Here is a 23876-nt window from a genome sequence, read left to right on the forward strand (position 1 = left end):
ATATCTGACCATGGTTGTAATATTTTCTTTTCTTCTCATGGTTGTTAGGTACAGGATCGTCAGTGCTGATTGGGGAAGGCCATAGAAAAAGGAGGACTCTATTAAATGAATTTTTTGGAAATGTCGGAGAATGTTTTTTGTTATAACATTCAGAAAATCGAGTTGGAGTTGTGGCACAAAAGACTTGGTCATCCACATATAGCCAAAATCCAACATTTTTCAAATCTAAGAAAATTTTGTAATTCTGAAAAATTTACTTGTAAAGATTATATTCTTGGCAAAATGAAAAGAGTATCATTTCAGAACAGAACTTTGGTTTCTTCAAGACCACTTGAATTAGTACACTCGGTTGTTTGGGGTCCTGCACCAATCATTTCTAAATGTGGATTTGACTATTATGTTATCTTTGTCGATGATTTTTCCAGACATACTTGAATTTATTTTCTTAAACATAAGTCTGAAGTATTTTCATACTTTCAGACATTTCATAATATGGTTAAAAATAAGTTTTAAAATGATATTTCTATTTTTCGCACAGATTCAGGAGGAGAATTTTTGTCCACAAATTTTAAAAATTATCTTAACTTACATGGCATCACACATCAAAGGTCTTGCCCATACACACCTCAACAAAATGGGCTAGCAGAGCGTAAACATTGCCATATTATGAAAACCACTAGGACTTTATTAATAGCAAATCAAGTCCCAAAAGGTTTTTGGGGCAGAAATTGCCTTAACTGCCACCTATCTGATTAATTGAATGGCATCCTCTTCTTTTCAAAATATAACTCCAATCGAAAAACTTGTGAGCCTTTCTCCAGATTACTCTAGACTGAGAGTATTTGGATGCAAGTCTTTTATATTTACGGACAAAAATGATAAACTTTCTTCTTGTGTGATTCCCTGTGCCTTTTTAGGATATGCAAAAAATCAAAAAGGTTATAGGCGTTTTGACTTCAAGAATTAAAAGGTTATAGGCGTTTTGACTTCAAGAAATGTCTCCTTTTTAGAAAAAGAGAGCATCTTTGATTTTAAAAAACCAAAGGAAGTTACTAAGTACTCCTTTTTGTTAGATCTGACATCAAAATCTGATGAATATGATCTTGACTATAGCTTTGATAATGATCAAGGTATTATTGATCTTGATCATAATGTTGACAATGAAGAAGTTCATAGAGACACTAGTATACAATATTCCAGACGAAGAGAGCCTAATCTTCCATGTGCACTTAAAAGATATTTTGGCATTCCAACTAGAAGGTCATCTCGAGTCTCGAGTCCTCCGAAAAATTTTGTGTCATACGAATCCTTCTCACTTACATATAAGGCAGTCATTGCATTAATTCACTCATATGAGGAACCATCTTCGTACTTTCAAGCCAGAAATGATATCAAACGGATAGAAGCCAAGAAAGTTGAGTTAGATGCACTTGAAAAGGCTTCTACATGGACTATTCAAGACCTTCCTCTAGGCAAGAAACCTATAAGATGTCGATGGGTTTATAAGGTTAAAACCAAGAGTAATGGCACTCTTGAAAGATATAAAGCCCGATTAGTGGCCAAAGGTTATGCCCAAGAATATGGCATTAATTATGAAGAAATTTTTGCCCATGTTGCTCGTATGACAACAGTCAGAACCTTAATTTGTTAAAATGTATACTCAAAAACATTATTGTAAGTATAAATATATATACTTATATACATAGAGATACGTATACATATATTATATGTATACGTATCTCTATATATAAGTATATATATTTATATATTTTTCCCTTTTTTCTCTTTTACCCAAAAAGGGTATTTCTGTCTTTTTACATTTTACGCATATTCCATTTGGAATATGCTGTATTTTTTCCCTTTATTTTTTTGTAATTCTTTTTCTTTTATTTTTCCTTTTTGCATAACAAAAAGGTGCATTGGGGGTCTCCCCAATAGAGTCGTTGGGGGGCCCCCAACGGTCACAATTGTGACCGTTGGGAGCTCCCCAACGACTCCTTTGGGAAGCACCCTCTTGCACGTCTTCCCTCTTGTATAAATAGGGGTGTTCCCCCTTGATGTAAAATAAGCTTGAGAGTCTCAAGCATTTGCTTCCATTTTATGAAATACATGCATTATTGCATGTTTATTATTTATACGCTTTTTGCGTATTTTGTTCAAGTGTTGTGAGAGTGCTTTCGTGCACTTCTTCTATAAAGTATTTATGCTTGTATGTGTATTGTCTCTTCGTAGACATTTTCACATGGTATCATAGCAAGGTTGGTGATTGAAGATCGTGGGATTCTCCTTTTTTCGAGTGCCTCGAAAACCGTGCCTTCAGATCTTTAGAGATTGAAGTGGTGGATCTTGCTTCTCAAATATTTTAGAAGGATCTTGTGCAAGCTAGAAGTTGAAACATTGTGTTGGTACGCCCCTTTTCTCCTTCTCTTTACGCATTAATGGGTGAGAAAGAGTCTCACTTTGCTCTTGGCTTCAAGTTGAATGGGTCCAACTATCATATTTGGGCCGGAAACATGGAGGCTCACATAAAAGGAAAAGGATTGTGGGGTTATGTGCAAGGCACAATTCCGGAACCGGAACCCAAAATAACCGTAATGGACGGAAGTGAAATCAAGATTCTTGAGGGAGAGAAAAAAATCAAAGCTCTTGAAGAATACTCCAAGAAGCACGACGAATGAGAAATGAAGAACTTCAAGATTCTTTCTTGGTTCTTCGCATCCGTCGAAACAAAGATTAATGCCAACATTATCAAGTTCAAAAAAGCATCGGAAGCTTGGCATTATCTCGAGAAAATGTATACATCAAGAGATCTATCCCATAAGTATAAACTTCAAAAGAAGGCTCCCTCCCCTACTCAAGGTGAAATGTCTATTAGGGAATATTTTGCCGACCTTTCCTCTATTTGGGATGAGCTTTCTATGCTTGAACCAAAATGGAGTGGAGAGGCAATTAAACTCCGCCACAAGCAACTTGAAGAAGATCGGTTCTTCAATTTTTTGAATGGGTTAAGACCGGAATTTGAGCAAATAAGGTCATCACTTATATCCTCATTTACTCCTCCCTCTCTTGAAGATGTTCTCACCAAATTAAGCGGTGAGGAGACTCGTATGAATTTATGTAAACAAGGATCAAATGTTCTTGTGGTTCCTTGTAATCATGAAGAAAACAATGAGGTCAATGCCGTATCAAGACCTGAAAATAATGTAAAGACCTATCATCCTCCTCATTTCAAATTCCAAAATCAAGGAGGAGATGATGGACAAAGAGGAAAGAGGGACTATAGCAAGACTATTTGTCATTTTTGTAAAGAACCGGGGCATATCAAGCCCGTATGACCCAAATGGAAGAAGCTTCTCGCTATGGCCACCACCGGTGTACCACAAAAGGAAGAGGCATCATCAAGTGGGTCACTCTCGTTAAATCAAATAGTGGAAGCCCTTCAACCTCTTCTCAAGGGAGCTACATCTGGTGCTGCCGTGTCTGCTTCTTCCATTCCAGGTAAAGTCTCTTGGCTTTTGGACTCAGGTGCATCTTTTCATATGTCCCCAAACATGTTTTCACTTTCCTATTATTCAAAAAATGTTTCTTCATCCTTTGTTTCCACTGCGGATGGAACATCTCTTGAAATTAAAGGAATAGGTAATTTTGAAACTCAAGATTTTTTCATTCCAAAAATTAGATTTATACCTAAACTTAACTTAAACCTTCTCTCTGTTTCTCAACTCTCGGACCATGGATGCGATATTAAATTTTCATGTGACAAATGTTTAATACAGGATCGCCGGTCCGGGAAATTGATTGGGGAAGGCTTTAGAAAATGAGACTTATACTATATGGAATCTCTTCAAGTTCCAAAATCTTTTTGTAATGTTGCCCGGAACAAAGATATAAACATGTGGCACAAAAGACTTAGTCATCCTAATATCACCAAGTTATCTTATTCACATTTTGCAAAGGATCTATGTAAAAGTTCATTTTCCTGTAATGATTGTATTCTCAAAAAAATGCAAAGTTTACCTTTTGAGCAAAGAACTATGTTCTCATCTAAAACCTTCGAAATTGTTCATTCCGATGTTTGGGGACCCGCACCTGTTGTTTCAAAAGGAGGCTTTTCTTACTATGTTATTTTTGTGGATGATTTCTCCAAGTATTCATGGATCTATTTCCTTAAGTTTTTACATGTTTTAAAACCTTTCACTCAATGATCAAGAATCAATTCAACAGTAATATAAAGATTTTTAGAAGTGATTCTGGAGGAGAATATCTCTCCAACCAATTTAAAATATATCTTGAGGATCACGAAATTATTCACCAAAGGTCTTGTCCTAAAACCCCTCAACAGAATGGGTTGGCCGAAAGAAAACATAGGCACATCATTGACACCACTAGGACCCTGCTTATTTCTCAAAACATTCCTAAAAATTTTTGGGCTGAAGAAGCTCTCGCTTCTGTTTATCTGATAAATCGCTTACCATCTAGGATATTAGGAAAAATATCCCCTTTTGAGATCTTATATAAGCTTGAACCTGATTATAATAGGTTACGTGTTTTTTAGTGTAAATGTTTTATACTTACGGATAAAAATGACAAGCTCTCTCCCAAAGCTATCCTCTGCCCCTTTCTTGGGTATTCCTAAACTCAAAAAGGGTTTCGTTGCTATGATCTTCGAGATGATAAGTTAAATGTTTCTAGAAATGTGACGTTTTTAGAAAATGAGAGTGGATTTGAAAAAAATGTTTCTCAACAAGAAAATTTTGATTACTCATTCTTTTTTGATTTATTGGCTAGTAATGATGATATATCTAGTGATGATGATGTATTGTCAAACCATGATGAGGAAAATGATGGTGATGTTGAAGAACATAACCCTCTCGATGATCAAGAAAACAGGATTTCAAGTGATCCGATAACCTACTCACGTAGAAACCAAGACACCTTTAGAAGTGCCATTGACCAATATAGTGAGCTTGTTCCTACTCTCGACCACCAAAGATCTGAGAGGAATAGGAGACCGCCAACTCGCTTTGTCTCTTTTGATTCTTTTTCAACCCGGTATAGGGCTTGTCTTAGTGCCATTCACTCTTATTTTGAGCCAAGGAATTTTGAAGAAGCTAAAAAATGTATAGAATGGCAAGAAGTCATGCAAAATGAACTTAATGCTCTGAAAAGGGCTGAAACTTGGGATTTCCAAACTCTACCCATAGGAAAGAAAACTATAGGTTGTCGATGGGTTTTTAAGGTTAAAACTAAAAGCGACGGATCCCTGAAAAGGTATAAAGCTCGCTTAGTTGCAAAAAGGTATGGGCAAGAGTATGAAATTGATTATGAAGAAACTTTTGCTCCTGTAGCCCGAATGGTTACAGTTAGATGTCTTATTACTATTGCATCTATTAAAAATTGAAACATTTTTCAAATGGATGTGAAAAATGTTTTTTTAAATGGTGATCTTAACGAAGAAGTGTATATGGATGCCCCACCAAGCATGAAGATTCCTAAAGATAAAGTTCTTCGTCTTCGAAAGGCCCTCTATGGTTTGAAACAGGCTCCCAAAGCCTGGTATGACAGATTTACCAGTGTAATGCTGGAAAATGGTTTTTCCTTATGTTATACTGACACTGCTCTATTTACTAGAAAATCTAATGCAGGGATTGTCATATTATTACTCCATGTTGATGACATGTTAATTACAGGTGATGATGTTCAAGGAGTCAAGGGTATTAAGTCCGTCTTGACTTCAAAATTTGAGATGTTAGGCTTGGTTTTCTAACATATTTTCTTGGAATTGAGGTTGCCTATTCACAACGTGGTTATTTTCTATCTCAGTCTAAACTTGCTTGTGAGATTATTGACAGATCCGGGATTTCTGATGACAAAGTATGCGAAACTCCTGAAGTTGTGGGAGCGAAAATGAAGATTGACGATGGTGTTCCCTTAACCGATCCTACCCCTTACAGGCAGTTGGTAGGTTCTTTAATGTATCTTAGTATTACTCGACCTGATTTATCACATGTTATACACATCGCCAGTCAGTTTCAGCACGCTCCCACAACCGTTCATATGAGTGTTGTTCTTCGCATCATCAAATACTTGAAGGGCACAGTAAATAAGGGAGTATTTCTATCTTTTTCTTCTGATTTAAAATTACTTGCTTATACTGACTCAGATTGAGGAGGTGACCCTAGTAACCGTCACTCCACCACTGGTTTTTGTGTTTTCTTAGGTGAATCTTTGATTTCATGGCGATGTAAAAAGCAACAGAAGGTCTCTCTGTCATCCACTGAAGCCGAATACAGAGCCATGGCATCCACTACCATGGAAATTGTATGGATTCGACGCCTTTTGGAAGATATGGGAGTGCCTATCAGAGAACCAACAAAGTTGTGCTATGACAATAAAAGTGCAATCTATATTGCCAAAAAACACACCTTTCACGAGCGAACAAAGCAAATAGAGATGGACTGCCATTATGTCAGGGAAGAATACTTGAAGAAGGTCATTGATTTACCATACGTGACATCTGAGTATCAACTTGCGGACTTCTTCACAAAAGCTCTTTGTTCGCCTAGATTTCATTTCCTTCTTGACAAACTTGCGGTTATCACACTGTAAGTTTGAGGGGGGGTCTTAAAATGTATACTCAAAAACATTATTGTAAGTATAAATATATATACTTATATACATAGAGATACGTATACATATATTATATGTATACGTATCTCTATATATAAGTATATATATTTATATATTTTTCCCTTTTTTCTCTTTTACCCAAAAAGGGTATTTCTGTCTTTTTACATTTTGCGCATATTCCATTTGGAATATGCTGCATTTTTTCCCTTTATTTTTTTGTAATTCTTTTTCTTTTATTTTTCCTTTTTGCATAACAAAAAGGTGCATTGGGGGTCTCCCCAATAGAGTCGTTGGGGGCCCCCAACGGTCACAATTGTGATCGTTGGGAGCTCCCCAACGACTCCTTTGGGGAGCCCCCTCTTGCACCTCTTCCCTCTTGTATAAATAGGGGTGTTCCCCCTTGATGTAAAATAAGCTTGAGAGTCTCAAGCATTTGCTTCCATTTTATGAAATACATGCATTATTGCATGTTTATTATTTATACGCTTTTTGCGTATTTTGTTCAAGTGTTGTGAGAGTGGTCCCGTGCACTTCTTCTATAAAGTATTTATGCTTGTATGCGTATTGTCTCTTCGTAGACATTTTCACATAATTGCCTTAGCTTCCATCAAGAAATGGTTCATATTTCAGATGGATGTCAAAAATGCATTTCTAAATGAAAACCTAGTTGAAGAAATGTACATGGAAATCCCTCCAGGTCTTAGTGTTCCTAAGGGCAAAACTCTTCGCTTAGAAAAAGCTCTTTATGGCCTTAAACAAGCACCAAAAGCTTGGTATGATAGATTTAGTAGTGTTGTGCTTGATATTGGTTTTCAATTCTATTTGACTGACACTGCTTTGTTTATTAAGAATTATGATGCAGGAATTATTGTGCTTCTTCTGCATGTGGATGATATAATCATCACCGGAAGCGATAAACAGAGAGTTGAAAACATCAAAACACTTCCCAAATCTCACTTTGAAATGACTGATTTAGGTTTATTGAGATACTTTTTAGGCATTGAAGTCACCTATTCTCCTAGGGGATATTTATTATCTCAAACTAAATTTGCTTTTGACATTATTTCCAGGTCTGGAATTAAAGATGATAAGAAAGTAAACACTCCAGAAGTTGTCAATGTTAAAATAAAGATTGATGATGAAGAACTTCTTGAAAACCCTACTGTTAAAACGTGATGGCCTCCAAGCTCACCTGCGCAAGAAGAAAGAAGAGTAATATGGGAAAAAAGGGACTGCAGTTTCACGCCTGAACAACCCACGTGTTTTCCATAGCATTAGGTTATAAATATATTACTAATACAATTTTAGGGTACGAAAATACCCTCTAATGAATAGGAGAAATACAACATTAGTGAAAAGGTCTAGTATACAAGTCGGGTCTGGTACTGCCCAAACCCGACTTGGATCCAAGATCCAATAGCGTCTTCTTTTCAGCCTCCCTCAAGTTGTACATAGTCCTGGATTATGAACAACTTGCCTTTCAGCATCCAAAATCTGTCCTTTGTCAGCCCTTTAGTGAATATATCTGCGACTTGCTCTTCAGTTCGACTTCGCACAAAGGCAGGTTCAATCTCTTTTTCTTCAACCCTTTTCCCTGACAAAATGTTGGTCTATTTCAATGTGCTTTGCTCGACTATGATAAATAGGGTTAAAAGGCATGTTAATAGCACTTTGATTATCACATAACAATAGTGATCGTGTAATTGGTTCTCCCATCTCTACTAGGAGATGTCTTGCCCATATAACCTCAGCGGTAGCAGCGGCCATTGACCTGTATTCAGCCTCAGTACTTGACCGAGCAATGGCCTTTTGCTTTCTACTACTCCAAGTGATCATGTTCGATCCAATAAAACCACAATAACCAGACATTAATCGTCGCTCATCTGAATCACCCGCCCAATCAGCATCAGCATAAATAGTAATTTCATGTGCACCTTGATTTGATTCACTTTTCCTATACACTAACCCATCACCAACCGTCCCCTTTAGATATCGTAGTATCCGCTTAACTGCCTCCATGTGTGGTATATGAGGTTGATGCAAAAATTGAGACACCTGATTAACCGAATACACTATGTCATGTCTAGTAAAAGTCAGGTATTGCAGCATGTCAACTATGCTACGATATCTAGTAGGATCCCCATATAAATCCCCTTCTTCGTAACTCAGTTTTTGATGGATGATGCTTGGAGTTGCCAGTGGCTTACAATCCTTCACGTCTGCCCTACTAAGAATATCCAGCGTGTACTTGTGTTGAGTAAGAGTAAGTGTATCGTCCATTTTATCAACTTCAACTCCAAGAAAATAGCGCAGATCTCCCAAATCTTTCATTTTGAATCTCTGATTTAATAACTTCTTTACTTTCTCAATATGATCTCTACAGTTCCCTGTGACAATGATATCATCTACGTATATCAATAGAAGAGTGGTGACATCTCGTTCCTTGTAAATGAATAATGAGTGATCTAGAAGAGACCGAGAGAAACCATGCTTCTGTATCTCCAGCGAAAAACTCTCGAACCAAGACCGAGAGGCCTGTTTTAATCTATAGAGTGCTCTTTTCAACTTGCATACATATTGATTGGCATCTTCTGCATATCTAGTGGGTTGTTCCATATAAACTTCTTCTTTTAGATCCCCATGCAACTTAATGTCCATCCATGTTCAACGGCTAGACTCAATACAATACGAATGGTCCTCATCTTAACAACAGGGCTGAAGGTTTCATCAAAGTCTTGTCCTTGTTCTTGTGTAAATCATTTGGCTACAAGTCTAGCTTTATACCTTTAAATGCTCATATCTGGTTTATATTTTATCTTGTACACCTACTTAGACCCAACCACATTTTTATTTAGTGGTCTAGGCACAACTTCCTATGTACCACATTCATGTAAGGCTTTCATTTCCTCATTCATCGCTTCAACCTATTTTCTAGAGTTTGCAGCTTGATAAAAAGTGAGAGGCTCATCCTCTTTATTCACGGACGTTAGGAACAATTGAAAATCCAAAAAAAAATTCTTATAGCTCACCCACCTTTCAAGTGGATGTCGGGTCCGAGTAGATCTTCTAACATCCAACATTTGTGGAGCAAAGGCAGGAGAACCAATGTCTGTGCAAGAAAAAGATAAAGGTTCCTTCTCTCACCGTGTGTAGACAACAACCTTATACCTCCTTGATTCCAAATTTTGAGTAGTAACCTTCTCTGGTTGAATTACATATGTTGATTCCTCACATGTCTCTTTCTGAATGCAATCTGTGAGCAAGCATCGCTACTATTGGAGAAGAGTTCAGAGTTTAACCATGGGTAGTAAACCTCAACATTGTGACTTGGATTAGTAACATTGGACTTGGATTAGCAGACTGGCTATCAAAGTTCATCTCATCAAAAACAACATTCCTCGATATTTTGACTCGTTTGTTCAGTAGATCATAGCACCTATAACCCTTGTAGTCTTCAGCATATCCCACAAACCTACACTTCAAGGCTTTGTCCTGAAACTTGTGTCTCAATGAGCTGTCAATATGAACATAACAAACAGGTCCAAAAAACCCGCAATTTGTGATAATTGGGATGTATACCGAACAGAGAGAAATATGGAGACCTAATTTCCAAAATGGTCATGGGCAGCCAATTTATCACATGAACGGTGGAATGAAAAGCTTTCGTCCATAGGGTGATAGGGAGATTACTACCATGCATCATGCTCATTGTACTCTCAACAATATGTCGATGCTTCCTCTTAGCAATCCCGTTTTGTTGAGGCGTATGTGGGCAAGACACTCTTCTCTTTATTCCATTAAGTTGAAGGAAATTAACAAAATCACTAGAAGAGAATTCTCCTCCTCCATCACATTGAAAATTGAGAATGTTGGTGGAGAAATGATTTTTGACAAAAGCATGAAATTTTTGAAATAACCCACAAATTTCTGATTTATCTTTCATGAAAAATATCCAAGTATAGCGTGAATAGCTATCAACGAGAATAAGATAATATCTACTACCAGAAACAGAAGCAATTGGGGCAGGGCCCAGACATCAGAACATATGACCTCAAATGGCCTTGAAGCTCTTTTATTAATAGAATTAAAAGGCAAAACACGACTCTTACATAGATGACAACTAGGACACTTTATATCACTTGATTCTAAACTCAAGCTGGACTTAGGAATGAATTTATTCAAGACAAGTTTTTCAATAAAATGACGACTACAATGACCCAAACGATTGTGCCAAAGAGTTGGCTTATTACATTCAAAGACAGCAAACACACATTCAGAAGAAACCAATGATGAACACTGATGAGGCTTCAAGGACGAGCATGCAGGGTAGGTAGAGGAAGATGGATCTTCTTGAAAGATGTATATGTTGCCTCTTCTCTTCCCCTCAGCGAATATCTTCCTCGCGCGAGGAACCTTGACATAAACAGAAGGAGTAAATTCAACTGAAGCATTAACATCATCAACAAGTTTTGAGACAAATACGATGTTCTTCTGAATATTAGGAGCATAAAGAACATTTAAAAGATTAAGAGGAGACTTAGACATGGGTATAATGACATTTCCAATGTGTGAGATGGAGTGGTGAGAAACATCTCTTGTGACTATGCTATTTTTACCAACATAAGGAGTAAGATTCAAGAGCTTACCTGCATTACCCATGACGTGGGTCGTTGCTCCAGAGTCGACGTACCAAACGCCCTTATCATTTTGCTTCATATTCAACCCCGCTAAGGCCGCTAATAACAACTCTTTTACTTCTCCTTCATCCCTTTTGGCATCTGTTTGTAAGGCTTTTCCCTTATTATTTTGAGGATTATACCAACAATTCGCCTTAATATGCCCTCTCTTATTACATAGAAAACAAGTAGGAATGGGCTTTTGGCCCTGTATATTGGGCGTTGGAAGGAGCCCACGATCCCCAAAAATATTTCTCCCTTGTCCTCCTCTTCCTCTACCATAAGTTAGTCCCATAGTCAGCACATCTTGAGTTCTTGACTGCACATAGGTGTCCTCAGTAAAACCTTTCAGGGTCATCTCATACTGTAGTAGCTTTGCACGAAGATCTTCGAATGTTGAAAGTTCCGGGAGACACAATAAAGAGGTTACCAGAACATGATAATCGGGCCCCAATCCACTTAAGGTTTGTTGTACTTTGTCTTTATCACTGACAAGGCATCCCACAATAGCCAGCTGATCTGTTATGCCTTTTATCTTATTCAAGTACTCCATAACGAACATTGAATCTTTCTTCAACATTTGAAATTCTCGCTTGAGAAACACAATCCTCGCCTCAGAGATCTGTGAATATGTCTAAACTAGCTTTGTCCCACAGCTCTTTGGTCGAACAATCATCGGGAATAGCCACAAGAACTTCTTGTGAGAGTGTAGAGATGATGTATGCCACTAATGCTTGATCTCTTTTCACCCAAACAACATAATCTGGATTTCTGACAAGAACAGTAAATAACGCCCCTTTATCATCCTCCTTTTCTTGCGAAATGAACTCTGAAGGGGTTGATATCGATCCATCTAGATGACCAGAGAGATCTTGGCTCCTTATAAAAGGAACGATCTGCCATTTCCAGGTCAAGAAGTTAGAATTATTTAGCTTTTCGGAGACCAATTGACTAAGAAAATTTAAAGAAAGGCCTAAATGGAAAGAAGATGAATCCATTTGAATGAAAGAAGAAATTTTCTGGACCAAACGAAGAAATCAGCCACTCGAATATTCTGCCTTTTTTTTTGGAAGATTGTGACAGAAAAAATTAGATTCGAGTATGATCAGAAAACATTAAGAGAGAATCTAATCAAAACTGATTTGACGTAAAATTAATTCTAGATCGTTCTAGATTAAGCAAACCGTGAAACAAAGATGTAAACATTTTTTAGACGAACGATTTTGTAAATGATCACAGCACATGAACTAAGTCTGGAGAAACGATTATTCAGGTGACAGTAAAGAGGAAATCGGCGTTTGTTCACGTCGAGAAAATAAAAAAAAAATTGAGAATCCCTTTCGGTTAGCAAAAAGAACTTTGGATTAACGTCAGCCGATTCTAAACTTTAGAAGGAAGAAAAAAAATCAAATTTGAGAAAGAAGAAACAGATGAGGTTTGATGTCCTTACCAGATTTGAAGAGGAACGAACGAGTTTTCTCAGATGGGTGTTGACGCCCTTACCAGTCGGTAAAGCAGAATGGCGTTGACGCCCTTACCAGTCGGTAAAACAGAAAGAAAGAAGGAAGGTGCAGAAATCTGATCCTGAAGGAAGAATCAGATTTGAGGAGACAGGGGGGATAGTCCTTACCAGACCGAAAAACTGAAGAGAGGGAGAGTACGCAGAGAACAGGATTTGAAGAGGGACGAGTCTTCTTGAGATTTGAAGATTCAGATAATCTCATTGGTCATTCTTTCTGAAAAACTATCTCAGGCACAGATTTAACTCTGCTTTGATACCATGTTAAAACATGATGGCCTCCACGCTCACTTCTTAAAGACCCTACTCCTTAAAGACAGCTTGTCGGGGCACTTTCCTATCTATCCATTACCAGACTAGACATAGCACATGTTGTTCACACAGCAAGCCAGTTTCAACATGCTCCCACCTCTGTTCACATGGGAGCAGTCATGCGTATTATCAGATACATTCATTACTCTCTTTCACAAGGACTTTTCTTATCTTTCTCTTCCTCCCTTGATTTAATTGCATATACTGATGTTGATTGTGGAGGTGATCCCAATAACAGACACTCAACCACTGGTTTTTATGTCTTATTAAGTGAATCTTTAATCTCGTGGATGTGCAAAAAGTACCAGAAGGTCTCTCTCTCATCTACCGAAGCCGAATACCGAGTCATGGCAACCACAACCATAGAAGTAGTTTGGCTCTGACGTCAGTTTGACGACATGAGGGTTGAAACAACAAAAGCTTCATAAATGTGCTTTCTACATTACAAGCAACAGAACATTCCACGAACGCACCAAACACATTGAAATGGATTGTCTATATCACACAGGAATATCTACATGGGACAATTGATCTGTCATATGTTACTTCAGAATATCAGTTAGCAGACTTCTTTACAAAGCCTCTCGTTGCTCCCAGATTTCACTTCCTCTTAGATAAACTTTCGCTCATTGTACCGTAAGTTTGAGCGGGAGTGTTAAAATGTAATATATATATAATAATATTCATATTATTATATATATATGTAATTTTATCTTTTATTTTTTCTTTTTAGTTTTTTAGTGTCTAGTTCTAATAGAACTAGACAACTCTATCTAGTTAAGTTCCACTTGGAACTTAACTAGTAAGGTAACCGTTGGACTAATCCAATGGTTACATTTCTAACTGTTGGAGAGAGCTCCTTAAGAGCTCTCCTTTTCTCACTTGTATATAAAGGGGTGCATCCCCTCTTGTAATAGTGTACTTAATGCTTCTTAAACATTTTATCATTTTTCAATAAAGATTATTTTCTATTTCCTTTTTATTATACCCTTTTTTAAGGGTTATGTTCAAGTGTCTCTCTAGACACTCTCTCTTGCGGATCTAAGTACTTTTGTGGAAGATCCTCACTTTGTTTCAATCACGGACAAGGGAGATAGAAATGAAAAAGGAAGAAGAAGACAGAACAGAAAGCAAAATGAAGGACCAATGTAAAGGGCAAAGCAATGCCGAGTTATTCAAATGCAATAATAGGAGCCCAATCTGGAAGGCCCCACCCAAGTAATATCTTGGTCTGACCAATGTTCTTTTGCAAAAGAATAGATTTGCAGCTGCATCCTTCCATGAGTAGTTACAGCATTTGTATGTTCCCAACCAAGGGAGATAGAAAGGAAAAAGGAAGAAGAAGACAGAAAAGAAAACAAAATGAAGGAACAATGTAAAGGGAAAAGCAACGCCGAATTATTCAAATGCAGTAATAGGAGCCCAATCTGGAAGGCCCCATCCAAGTAATATCTTGGTCTGGCCAATGTTCTTTTGCAAAAGAATAGATTTGCAGCTGCATCCTTCCATGAATAGTTACAGCATTTGTATGTTCCCCCATGAAAATCCTTCTATTCATTATGCCCCAGAGCTACCACCAGGGTAAAACGATCCACCACCTCCAAGTCATTGCGTCTTTTTCCCTTTTAGTGAATCCATTTCCAAGCAGCACATCCATGATAAAGGTAATGGCCAGTTTGCCAAAATGCCACTCCGGCCATGCAAGGTGAAGCAAGTAGGCATTAGGAATTCCAGGCCTTGATTATGTGCCAACCTATGGCACATGGGTGCGGGTGCGGATGCGGCGCAATTTTAAAAATTTTGGACACGGGGACTCAGCTATATATATATATATATATCCTGTGTGCATATATGTGGATATTGTCCTCTAAAGTTTGGCACCAGCATGAGTGTTTTTATAAACTTTGCAAATTGTACTTTTGCCCTTGCAGAAAGGGGGGGTCCGGGGGCTCCCCCCGGCGCGGGTCCCTTTATCACGGAGCTTATGTTTAAGATTCATGCTATATATATATATATATAAAGATCTTTTTTTTTGTTTTTTACCCTAAAAATGAACAATTTTTGGACTCAGTCAACATTGACCGAGTCCGACTCGGCGTTGACCGAGTCCGGGCCATGTCCGAAGCCGCACTCGTGTCGGGGTGTGTCGACTCGGGTGCAGCGCCTCCCTAGCCGAGTCCGTGTGACATAGGTGCCAACCGACTTTTTGCTTCAGCACACATGTAGCAAACATTAGCCAAGCTGAAACTCCTGTTTTTAAATTTTAGTTGAGTAGGAACTTTTGTCTGAGTTAATGGGCCGAGCAAAAGGTACCGCACCCATGTTAAGCCTCATAAAATCTTTCTTTTGTAGGAGGTGATTGAAGGGTTCCACAAGCAAGAGATAGTACAATTTAATTGTGAATTTTCCATTCCTCGTGCAATTCCATATAATAGTATCTACAGCCCCAGATGCTGATCTCCCTGCATAATTGAAGCCAATTTTCTTTTTCTCCAATCAATGATTCTCTATGGAAGATGGTGTCCTCGCCCCCATTACCTTTCCAGCATTCTGCCACCTGACTATCTTCATTAACAGATAGCTGACAAAGGAACTGAAACTGAGGGCCAAGGGCAACTCAACCACCACAGAGTCATGCCAAAAGGAGGTCCGAAGGACACTCCCCAATCGCAGCAAGATCCCATTTTTGAACTACATTGAGATGGTCCATATCCTAGAATAAATTCCTCTTCAGAGTTCCAATCCAAAAAAGGCCCAAAACCGCATGTTTATTTCTCATTAAGGTTGACCACCATCCACTGCCAAGGAAAGGCTTCCAATATCATTTGATAAGGCCTTATTCACAATGCTCAATCTTCTAATTCATCAACCCCTTCTCCCAATCGGTTGTGTAACAATGTCCAATGCCACCCAAAATATCTTACTGTCTTGCTCCCGCCCTTCCAAAGGAATGTCTTATTCAGTTTTTTCTCCACCTTTTTGAGCATTCTAAAAAGAAGGATGAAACTCAGTATGTGCTTGATCATAGTGATCCTGCCGGACATTGATAAATATCTGGACTTCCATGATTGTAGTTTATGATTCACTCTATCATCTGCTTTGCCCCAATGCTTTTTCGTTGATATGCCTTTAAGAAGTCACATTTCCAAGCAGTTCATGGGTAGCGAACCAGTTTTGCAGCCAAGAATTCTGTAGTTTTTCTTTTGAAGGTATCATCTGAATGGAACAATACCTGCTTGCTCTTGAGGTTGTCACACTTAGCACTGATGCTAATGAAAAGCATATCTATCTCATCCAGATTCACCAAATCTGCACCTCATCCACTTCCCCAAAAAATCAAGAGGTCACCCACATATAAAATATTGGTTACTGGTGGCGTACCAGGAATATGTACCCCTTTGAGAAATCCTCTAACTACTGTGATTTGACACTAAGAACTTTATGGTCCAGGTCAAAAAGCAAGGGCCAAGGGGATAGAGGGTCCCTTGCTAAAAACCTAGGCCCACTGGAAAAGGGGAACTACATGTGCCGTTAGTGCATACTGAATTCGAAGTCACTCCAAAAATGATGTGAAATCATGAAATCGATTTGTTCCCCATGTTCATAGCAGCCATGCAATCTCCCAAATAACACCAGCTGATAGAGTTGAAAGCTTTATCAAGGTCAACTTTTCATATGGATTTGTCTTGTTTTTAGAATCATGTGGTATGTATTACAAAGTCATTCTAGCTAATCTATTGACAAGGGTTATATCTCATAAGCATTTCAGAAGATGGTTTCCCGAAAAAGTATGGGTGGATTTCCAGCAGGAAACACATGAAGAAATCTTATTTTTCAATATTTTGACAATATTGAAATAATTCCCTCACATAAACATGATAATATCTTCAAGTAGTCTATGGTAAATTCTGCTGACATTCAGGAACTATCAACGATAAGAGATCATAGAAAAAGCTAGATCGACCAAAAGAGCTCTCAATCTATGTTGAATAAGTGCAGGTGTGCAGGTACGACGTACCCCATGGGTACAAAGGGTTCAACATGAGAACTTCTAAGGAGATGGATAGGGTTATGGTTCATGTGTGTGTGTGTGTGGCAAAGATATATAGTTAACTAATGACTAATAATCAACAAATGTACACTTAACATTGGCAACCCACACCAAAGATTATGAAGACCAGTATCAGTAATGTACAATGTCCACATTGGTATGGGACCTGAAATACTCATCTTACATAGCTCTCTCTAGAAGTCGTATATATCGAAATGCCAAAATGCTTTTGCACAGAATTCCACTGATGTTGGCTAATTCACTGAATTCCATAACTTGGACTTCAGGCTATGTTACATGGGTACGGGCACGGCTACAGGTACAGGTACGACACGGCAATTTCAAAAAATGAGGGTACGGGGGAACGGCTATACATATATAAAGAAAGAGAGGGTTTGGATATGGATCCATATTAAGATTCATATCCAAACCTACCTTATAAAAGGGGAAGGGTGTAGCCCTTCACCCTTTTTTATCTCTTTCTCTCTCTTGCCCTTTGATGCAGCGAGAAGAAGTAGAAGAAAAAGAGGAGAAGAGGTAGGTTCTATCTGTCTGCCTCCCTCTCTCTCTAGGGTGGGAAGGAGAGGGTTTCGAGTCTCCCACTCTCTCTATTTCTTCCTCTTTATTTTTTTCTTCTTCCTTCTCTTTCTTCTTCTTCTTCTTCCATGTCCTTCCCTCAAGAAATTTAAAAAAAAAAAGAAAAAGTTGGGTTGGGTCAGGGTTGGACCCAACCCGGACATGTAATGAAAGACAAAGATGTCTCTTATGGACACACACAATCACAATGACCACTAATGAGTTTATTACACAATCACGAATCTACACAAATCACCCACGTAAGGGCACACAACAAACATAAAAATACGACTTATACTCACCAAAAGCTTTTAGCTAAAAGCCTTACAAGATATGGGGTTTGAACCCAAGTTATTGGAAGCGCCTAGGTAAGTGAGGAAGCGCGCTTCGGAAGCGCCATTTTTAAATGGGAAGTGCGCTTCCCTTTTATGGGAAGGGCGCTTCCCATCACGCTTCCCCCACGCTTTCCCCTCGCTTCCCTCATTTTTCAATTTTTTTTTTTTTTATTTTTTTTTTATTTTTATTTTTTTTTTTTTTGCTTCCCCTCGCTTCCGGTTTGCTTCCTAGGTCGCTTCCGAGATGATTTATAATTCGCTCCTAAACGGTCTCACGCTTCCCGCTTCTTAAAATTTTGAAAGTGCCTCGCTTCCCGTATCACTTCCCGCTCCCGCTTCCTGTATCACTTCCCGTTCCCGCTTCCTCAACTGGCAACCATGGTTTGAACCCCTTTATATACACATGGGAACCAAGAGGGAGCCGTTGGGGAGATCCCAATGGCTCTATGGTCAAAAGACCACTAAGCCCAATCCTATTCTAGGATTTACAAAAATACAAAATAAAAGAAAGAATAAAAATAAGAAAAAGAAAAAATATACAATATGTACAATGACCACAATACCCTTATATGTACAAATACCCCTATATACATTAACAGCACATACCCGTGCTGCATCTGGTACCAACACCTGTGCCGAGCCGTGTCGACACGGGTATGGCTGCCAATATGGAGTGTCTATGTGACAGAGACTTCAGGTATATGCATCAAAGTCCAGAATCTTGACCTGAACATATTTACGCCGGTTTGTTTCTTGGACTTCTGAAATTCCAGTCAATTGAAACACTGCAAACATGTGCTAGACTGAGATATTCTAGAATTTGAATTGTTTTCTGAATATATTGGAAGTTCCGGATATTAAGTCAATCAAAACACTCGAACCACTGTATTTACATTACAGAATCCGAAATCCAGTTAATCACAATTCATAATGCACCCTAGGGAGTCAAATGATGATGAAACAATCTATTAAAACTCTCATCATAATAATTCCACAAAAGGACCTCAAAAACAGACTAGGATGATGAACCTGCTAGCAAGAATTCGATCGACAGTTGTCCACTCAGGTCGTATCGCCACCCAGTCCTCATCTGAACCATTTGAATCCATCTGGCGATGAAAATTGTTCAGCTTAGTCCTCAACCTTGGAATTGATTTGAAAGCCTTTAGAAATTCTGATTCTGGAACCCTGACAAAGCCCAAACAACTGCAAATCACTAGAGGAAGGAGAGAGAGAGAGCTAACAAAAAACTACAAGACTAACATCCTTTTTTTGACAGATATAACATATTTTATATGCTAAAAGGAAACTAAAACTGCAAATAATACCATGAACAGTGCAAGTATGACAGTCTCTTCCATTTTACTAGGTATTGTTTGACAAATTTTTGCTTTGAAGCCTCTTTAGAATCATCTGTTTCATTTGTCACATAAGGTCTCATTTCACAGTCCAATATCTTGTCAATTTCACTTAAGGGGTTGACCTGCAGAATAAATAGAATATCCATTTACTTGCAAAAGCATATACAAGTGAAAAAGCAGAAGATACACATTGAGTCTTTCTGAGAATTACACATTCCGGGCAGCTCCAACTTCCCTCAGGTGCAATCTTAAGAGGAGGAAGTAAACACTTAAGATGGTAAGAATAAGTGCATGTATAACAATAAATCAGCTCTCCATTTCCTCCACAAACCTGACAAGAATTCTCCTTCTGCATCAATAATATAAGATTCTTTTTCAGAGAAGGAAATAAGACAATTTTCAAACAAAATTTTTTTGGAGATGAATATCACGCAGATCACCATCACTAAAGTGAACAAAAACTTTGTTTGCAAGATGCAAATCTGGACTTCAAGGAACCGTAGAAAATGAATGTATTGGCAAAGAACATATTGCAAAGTTACACAGAGATGCAGGTATGAAAGGTCAAAAACCAGCCACCAACAAAAAGGAAAGTCTATCTAGAGTGCTTGAAGATCAGTTCTTCTGCATTTGCCGCATATACATGGCAATGTAATGAAGTGCCAACCGAGAGAGGCAAGAACTCCAAGAGCAAGCACGGAAGCACGCACATACACAAGAGGCCACTAGAGGGCACACAATAAACCACAAAAAAGTGGTCAAGCACACAAAGAAGAAAAAAATATATTTCATTCACTAAATGCTTCACAAGAAGCTTGAGAAATACATGGGGCCATGGCCCTTATTTATACACAGCAAGGGACCCAAGGAGGGGCTCCCATAGGGGCGTTGGAGCCCCTCCAACGGTCATATTTATGACCGTTGGAGGGGGGTCCAACGTCTCTATGTGGGACCCCCTTTAACAATAAAAAAGAAATAAATAAAAAACAAAAAGAAAAAGAATAAGAAAGGAAAAAGAAAAGGAAGCATATCTAGGATATGCGTGTACATGTAAAATGACATAAATACCTCTATCGGGTATTACAATATAAATATATATATATATATTTATATATATAGATAGACATATAGACATATATATGACTATATATATGTGTATATGTCATAACCTATATATATAAATATATATATACAACATATTTTAACACCCCCCCTCAAACACACGGGGAAATCACCGAGAGTTTGCTAAGGAGAAAGAAGAAGAGAGGCGATGGCAAGGCTTTGGTGAAGAAATCCGCCAGCTGATATTCAATAGGAACATATGGGAGTTGAATGGTGCCCCGTAAGAACTCGTCACGGACATAATGACAGTCCATCTCAATGTGTTTTGTTCGTTCATGAAAGGTGTGATTGCTAGCAATATAGATAGAGCTCTTGTTGTCGCAACACAACTTTGAAGGAGTTGAGAAAGAGACACCCATATCTTTAAGCAAGCATCTTAACCATACAATTTCAGTTGTGGTAGTGGCCATCGCACGATATTCGGCTTCGGTAGACGAGAGAGAGACTTTATGTTGCTTCTTACACCTCCATGAGATAAGTGAATCACCAAGAAACACACAATAACCTGTGGTAGAAATACGATCATCGGGGTTACCCCCCCAATCGGAGTCAGTATACGCAAGTAAAGTAAGAGGTGAAGAAGAGGATAAGAATACTCCTTTAGTTATGGAATTTTTCAAGTATCTGATAATCCTCATTACTGTTGCCATATGAATAGTAGATGGAGCAGTCTGAAATTGGCTTGCACTATGAACTGCATGGGAAATGTCGGGCCTGGTGATAGATAAATATGTTAGAGATCCAATCAGTTGACGGTAAGGCGTGGGATCTGCTAAAGGAGTGTCATCACTGGCTCTCATCTTGGCATTGATTACTTCTGGAGTCTCCACCATTTTGTCATCTGTCAGCCCAGACCTAGCAATAATGTCAGAGGCAAGCTTCATCTGAGATAGGACATACCCCTTGGGGGAGTATGCAACTTCAATACCTAAGAAATACCTTAGAAAACCCAGGTCAGACATATCAAAATTTTCCTTAAGAATATTTTTAATAAGGTCAATACCTTTCTTATCATTACCTCTGATAATCATATCATCAACATATAGCAATAAGATAGTTATGTATTCATTAGAGGATTTAACAAACAAAGCAGTATCTGTGTAACATGAAGAAAAGCCATTATCAAGCACTACTTTGCTAAAAAGATCATACCAAGCTTTTGGTGCTTGTTTAAGACCATAGAGGGCTTTGTTCAATTTTAGAATATTTCCTTTCCCAATTTCAAGACCCGGCGGAGGATCCATAAGAACTTCTTCACACAGATTTTCATTTAGGAATGCGTTTTTAACATCAAGTTGATATATCGGTCATTGCTTAATGGAAGCTAGAGCAATTAAGGTCCGTACACTAGTCATCCTAGCTACAGGAGCAAAGGTTTCTTCATAATCAATCCCATATTCTTGGGCGTAGCCTTTCGCAACCAAGCGAGCTTTGTATCTTTCTAGGGATCCATCACATTTGGTTTTGACTTTATATACCCATCTACACCCAATTGCTTTTTTTCCTAGTGGTTGAGGAATAATGCTCCAGGTTTGGGCTTTATTAAGAGCATCTAATTCAATTTTCATAGCTTCAATCCAATGTGGATGATCTTTAGCTTCCTTAAATGACGAAGGTTCATGGTACGAATGTATTAACATAAGACAAGACCTATAATTCGGAGAAAAGGATTCATAAGACACAAATTTTTGTGGTGGCCTACTAGTACGAGAAGATCTCCTCGGTGGATTGTTGTCAATAGATTCTTCTAAGGAGAAGTCTTAAGAGTATCTGTCAATAGCAGGTTGATGTTCATTTCCTAACCGCCGGGTATATATACTTATATCATTTAGACTTTCATTTTGGGAACCATTATCTTGTGAGATATCATTATAGTGTAAGATGCCATCACAAGTAGTATCACAACTAATTGTCTCAGGGGATTCAAGTCTAGGAGCTAAGTCAAATAGAAAAGAATAATCAATGTCTTCCCTAGATGTGTGGATATCGAAACCATTTTGTTCTTCAATGAAGGTCACATTTCTTGACACATATAATTTATTATTTCGAATATCATAGCATCTATATCCTTTTTTATTCTCCCCATAGCCAATGAACACACATTCAAGAGCTTTAGGAGACAATTTATCTTGTCCTTGACTAAGTACAAAACATTTGCATCCAAAGATTCTTAGTCTATTAAAATCTGGAGTAATTTTAAATAGTTTTTCAAAAGGTGAAATATTTTTTAAAGAGGAGGAAGGCATACGATTTATAAGATATGTTGCGGTAAGAAGGGCTTCGGCCCAAAAGTTTTTGGGAACATTTTTAGACACAAGAAGAGTTCTTGTGATTTCAATTAAATGTCTATGTTTCCTTTCCGCAAGACCATTTTGTTGCGGAGTTTTAGGACAAGAACGTTAGTGCACAATTCCATTTATTTTAAAGTAATTTTGAAAATCTTTAGACATATACTCTCCTCCCGAGTCCGATCTAAATATGGTTATATTGTTTTGAAATTGATTTTGAATAAGAACATGAAATTCTTTAAAATTAGTGAAGACATCGGATTTATTTTTAATAATGTAAACCCAAGTATATCTAGTAAAATCATCAATGAAAGAGACATAGTAAGAATAACCTCCTTTGGACATGACAGGTGTCGGCCCCCATACATCGTAATGCACAAGTTCAAAAGGTGTTTTTTGACACAAAATTACTATGTGAATATGGAAGAGAGTGAATCTTTCCAAAAATACAATCATTACATATAAATGTATTTGTATTACAAAATTTTTCCAAAAATGGAAAGAGATTTAACTTGGAAATACTAGGATGTCCAAGCCTCTTATGCCAAGTCTCAATATCTTTAGTTTGGACATGATTACAAAATGATTTGGATGGCAAAGACAAAAAATCCATATAGTAAAGATCCCATCTTTTATGGCCTTGCCCAATCCGCTTCCCGGACCGGAGATCCTGCACATAGCAATGAGTAGGTGAAAAGGAGACATTACACTCAAAATCGGTAATTTGAGAAACGGAAAAAGATTTAGGTTAAGTTTTGGAATAATACGGATTTTGGGAACAAAAAATTCTTTATTTTGGTCATAGATTTTCTCAAGATTTCCAATGCCTTCAACACCCAAGGATGTTCCATCGGCAGTGGAGACGTATGATTTAAATTTATTGAGACTTGGTTTTGACAAAAGTGATGCATTTGGGGTCATATGGAATGAGGCACTCGAGTCAAGAATCCAAGAGGTCATACCTGGAAAAGAAGAGATGGCGGCGCCGGACGTGGAGGGTGAAGAC

General features: G+C 38.0%; 1 protein-coding gene across 1 annotated transcript in view; it reads right to left on the bottom strand.

Moving 5' to 3' along the window:
* The window catches only part of LOC149835256 (CHD3-type chromatin-remodeling factor PICKLE-like), a 94121-nt gene that overhangs the window by 65229 nt on the left and 5016 nt on the right, over positions 1-23876 (bottom strand). The window contains exons 3-5 of the mRNA XM_090011772.1: positions 19672-19809; positions 19428-19582; positions 19129-19287 (exon numbers count right to left, since the gene is read on the bottom strand). Coding sequence (XP_089867898.1) covers positions 19129-19287; positions 19428-19582; positions 19672-19809 — 452 coding nt within the window. The remainder of the gene's footprint in view (positions 1-19128; positions 19288-19427; positions 19583-19671; positions 19810-23876) is intronic.

Source organism: Nuphar pumila, chromosome 6, assembly GCF_984573655.1.
Source record: "Nuphar pumila chromosome 6, dmNupPumi1.hap1.1, whole genome shotgun sequence".
In the NCBI taxonomy this organism is placed as follows: domain Eukaryota; kingdom Viridiplantae; phylum Streptophyta; class Magnoliopsida; order Nymphaeales; family Nymphaeaceae; genus Nuphar; species Nuphar pumila.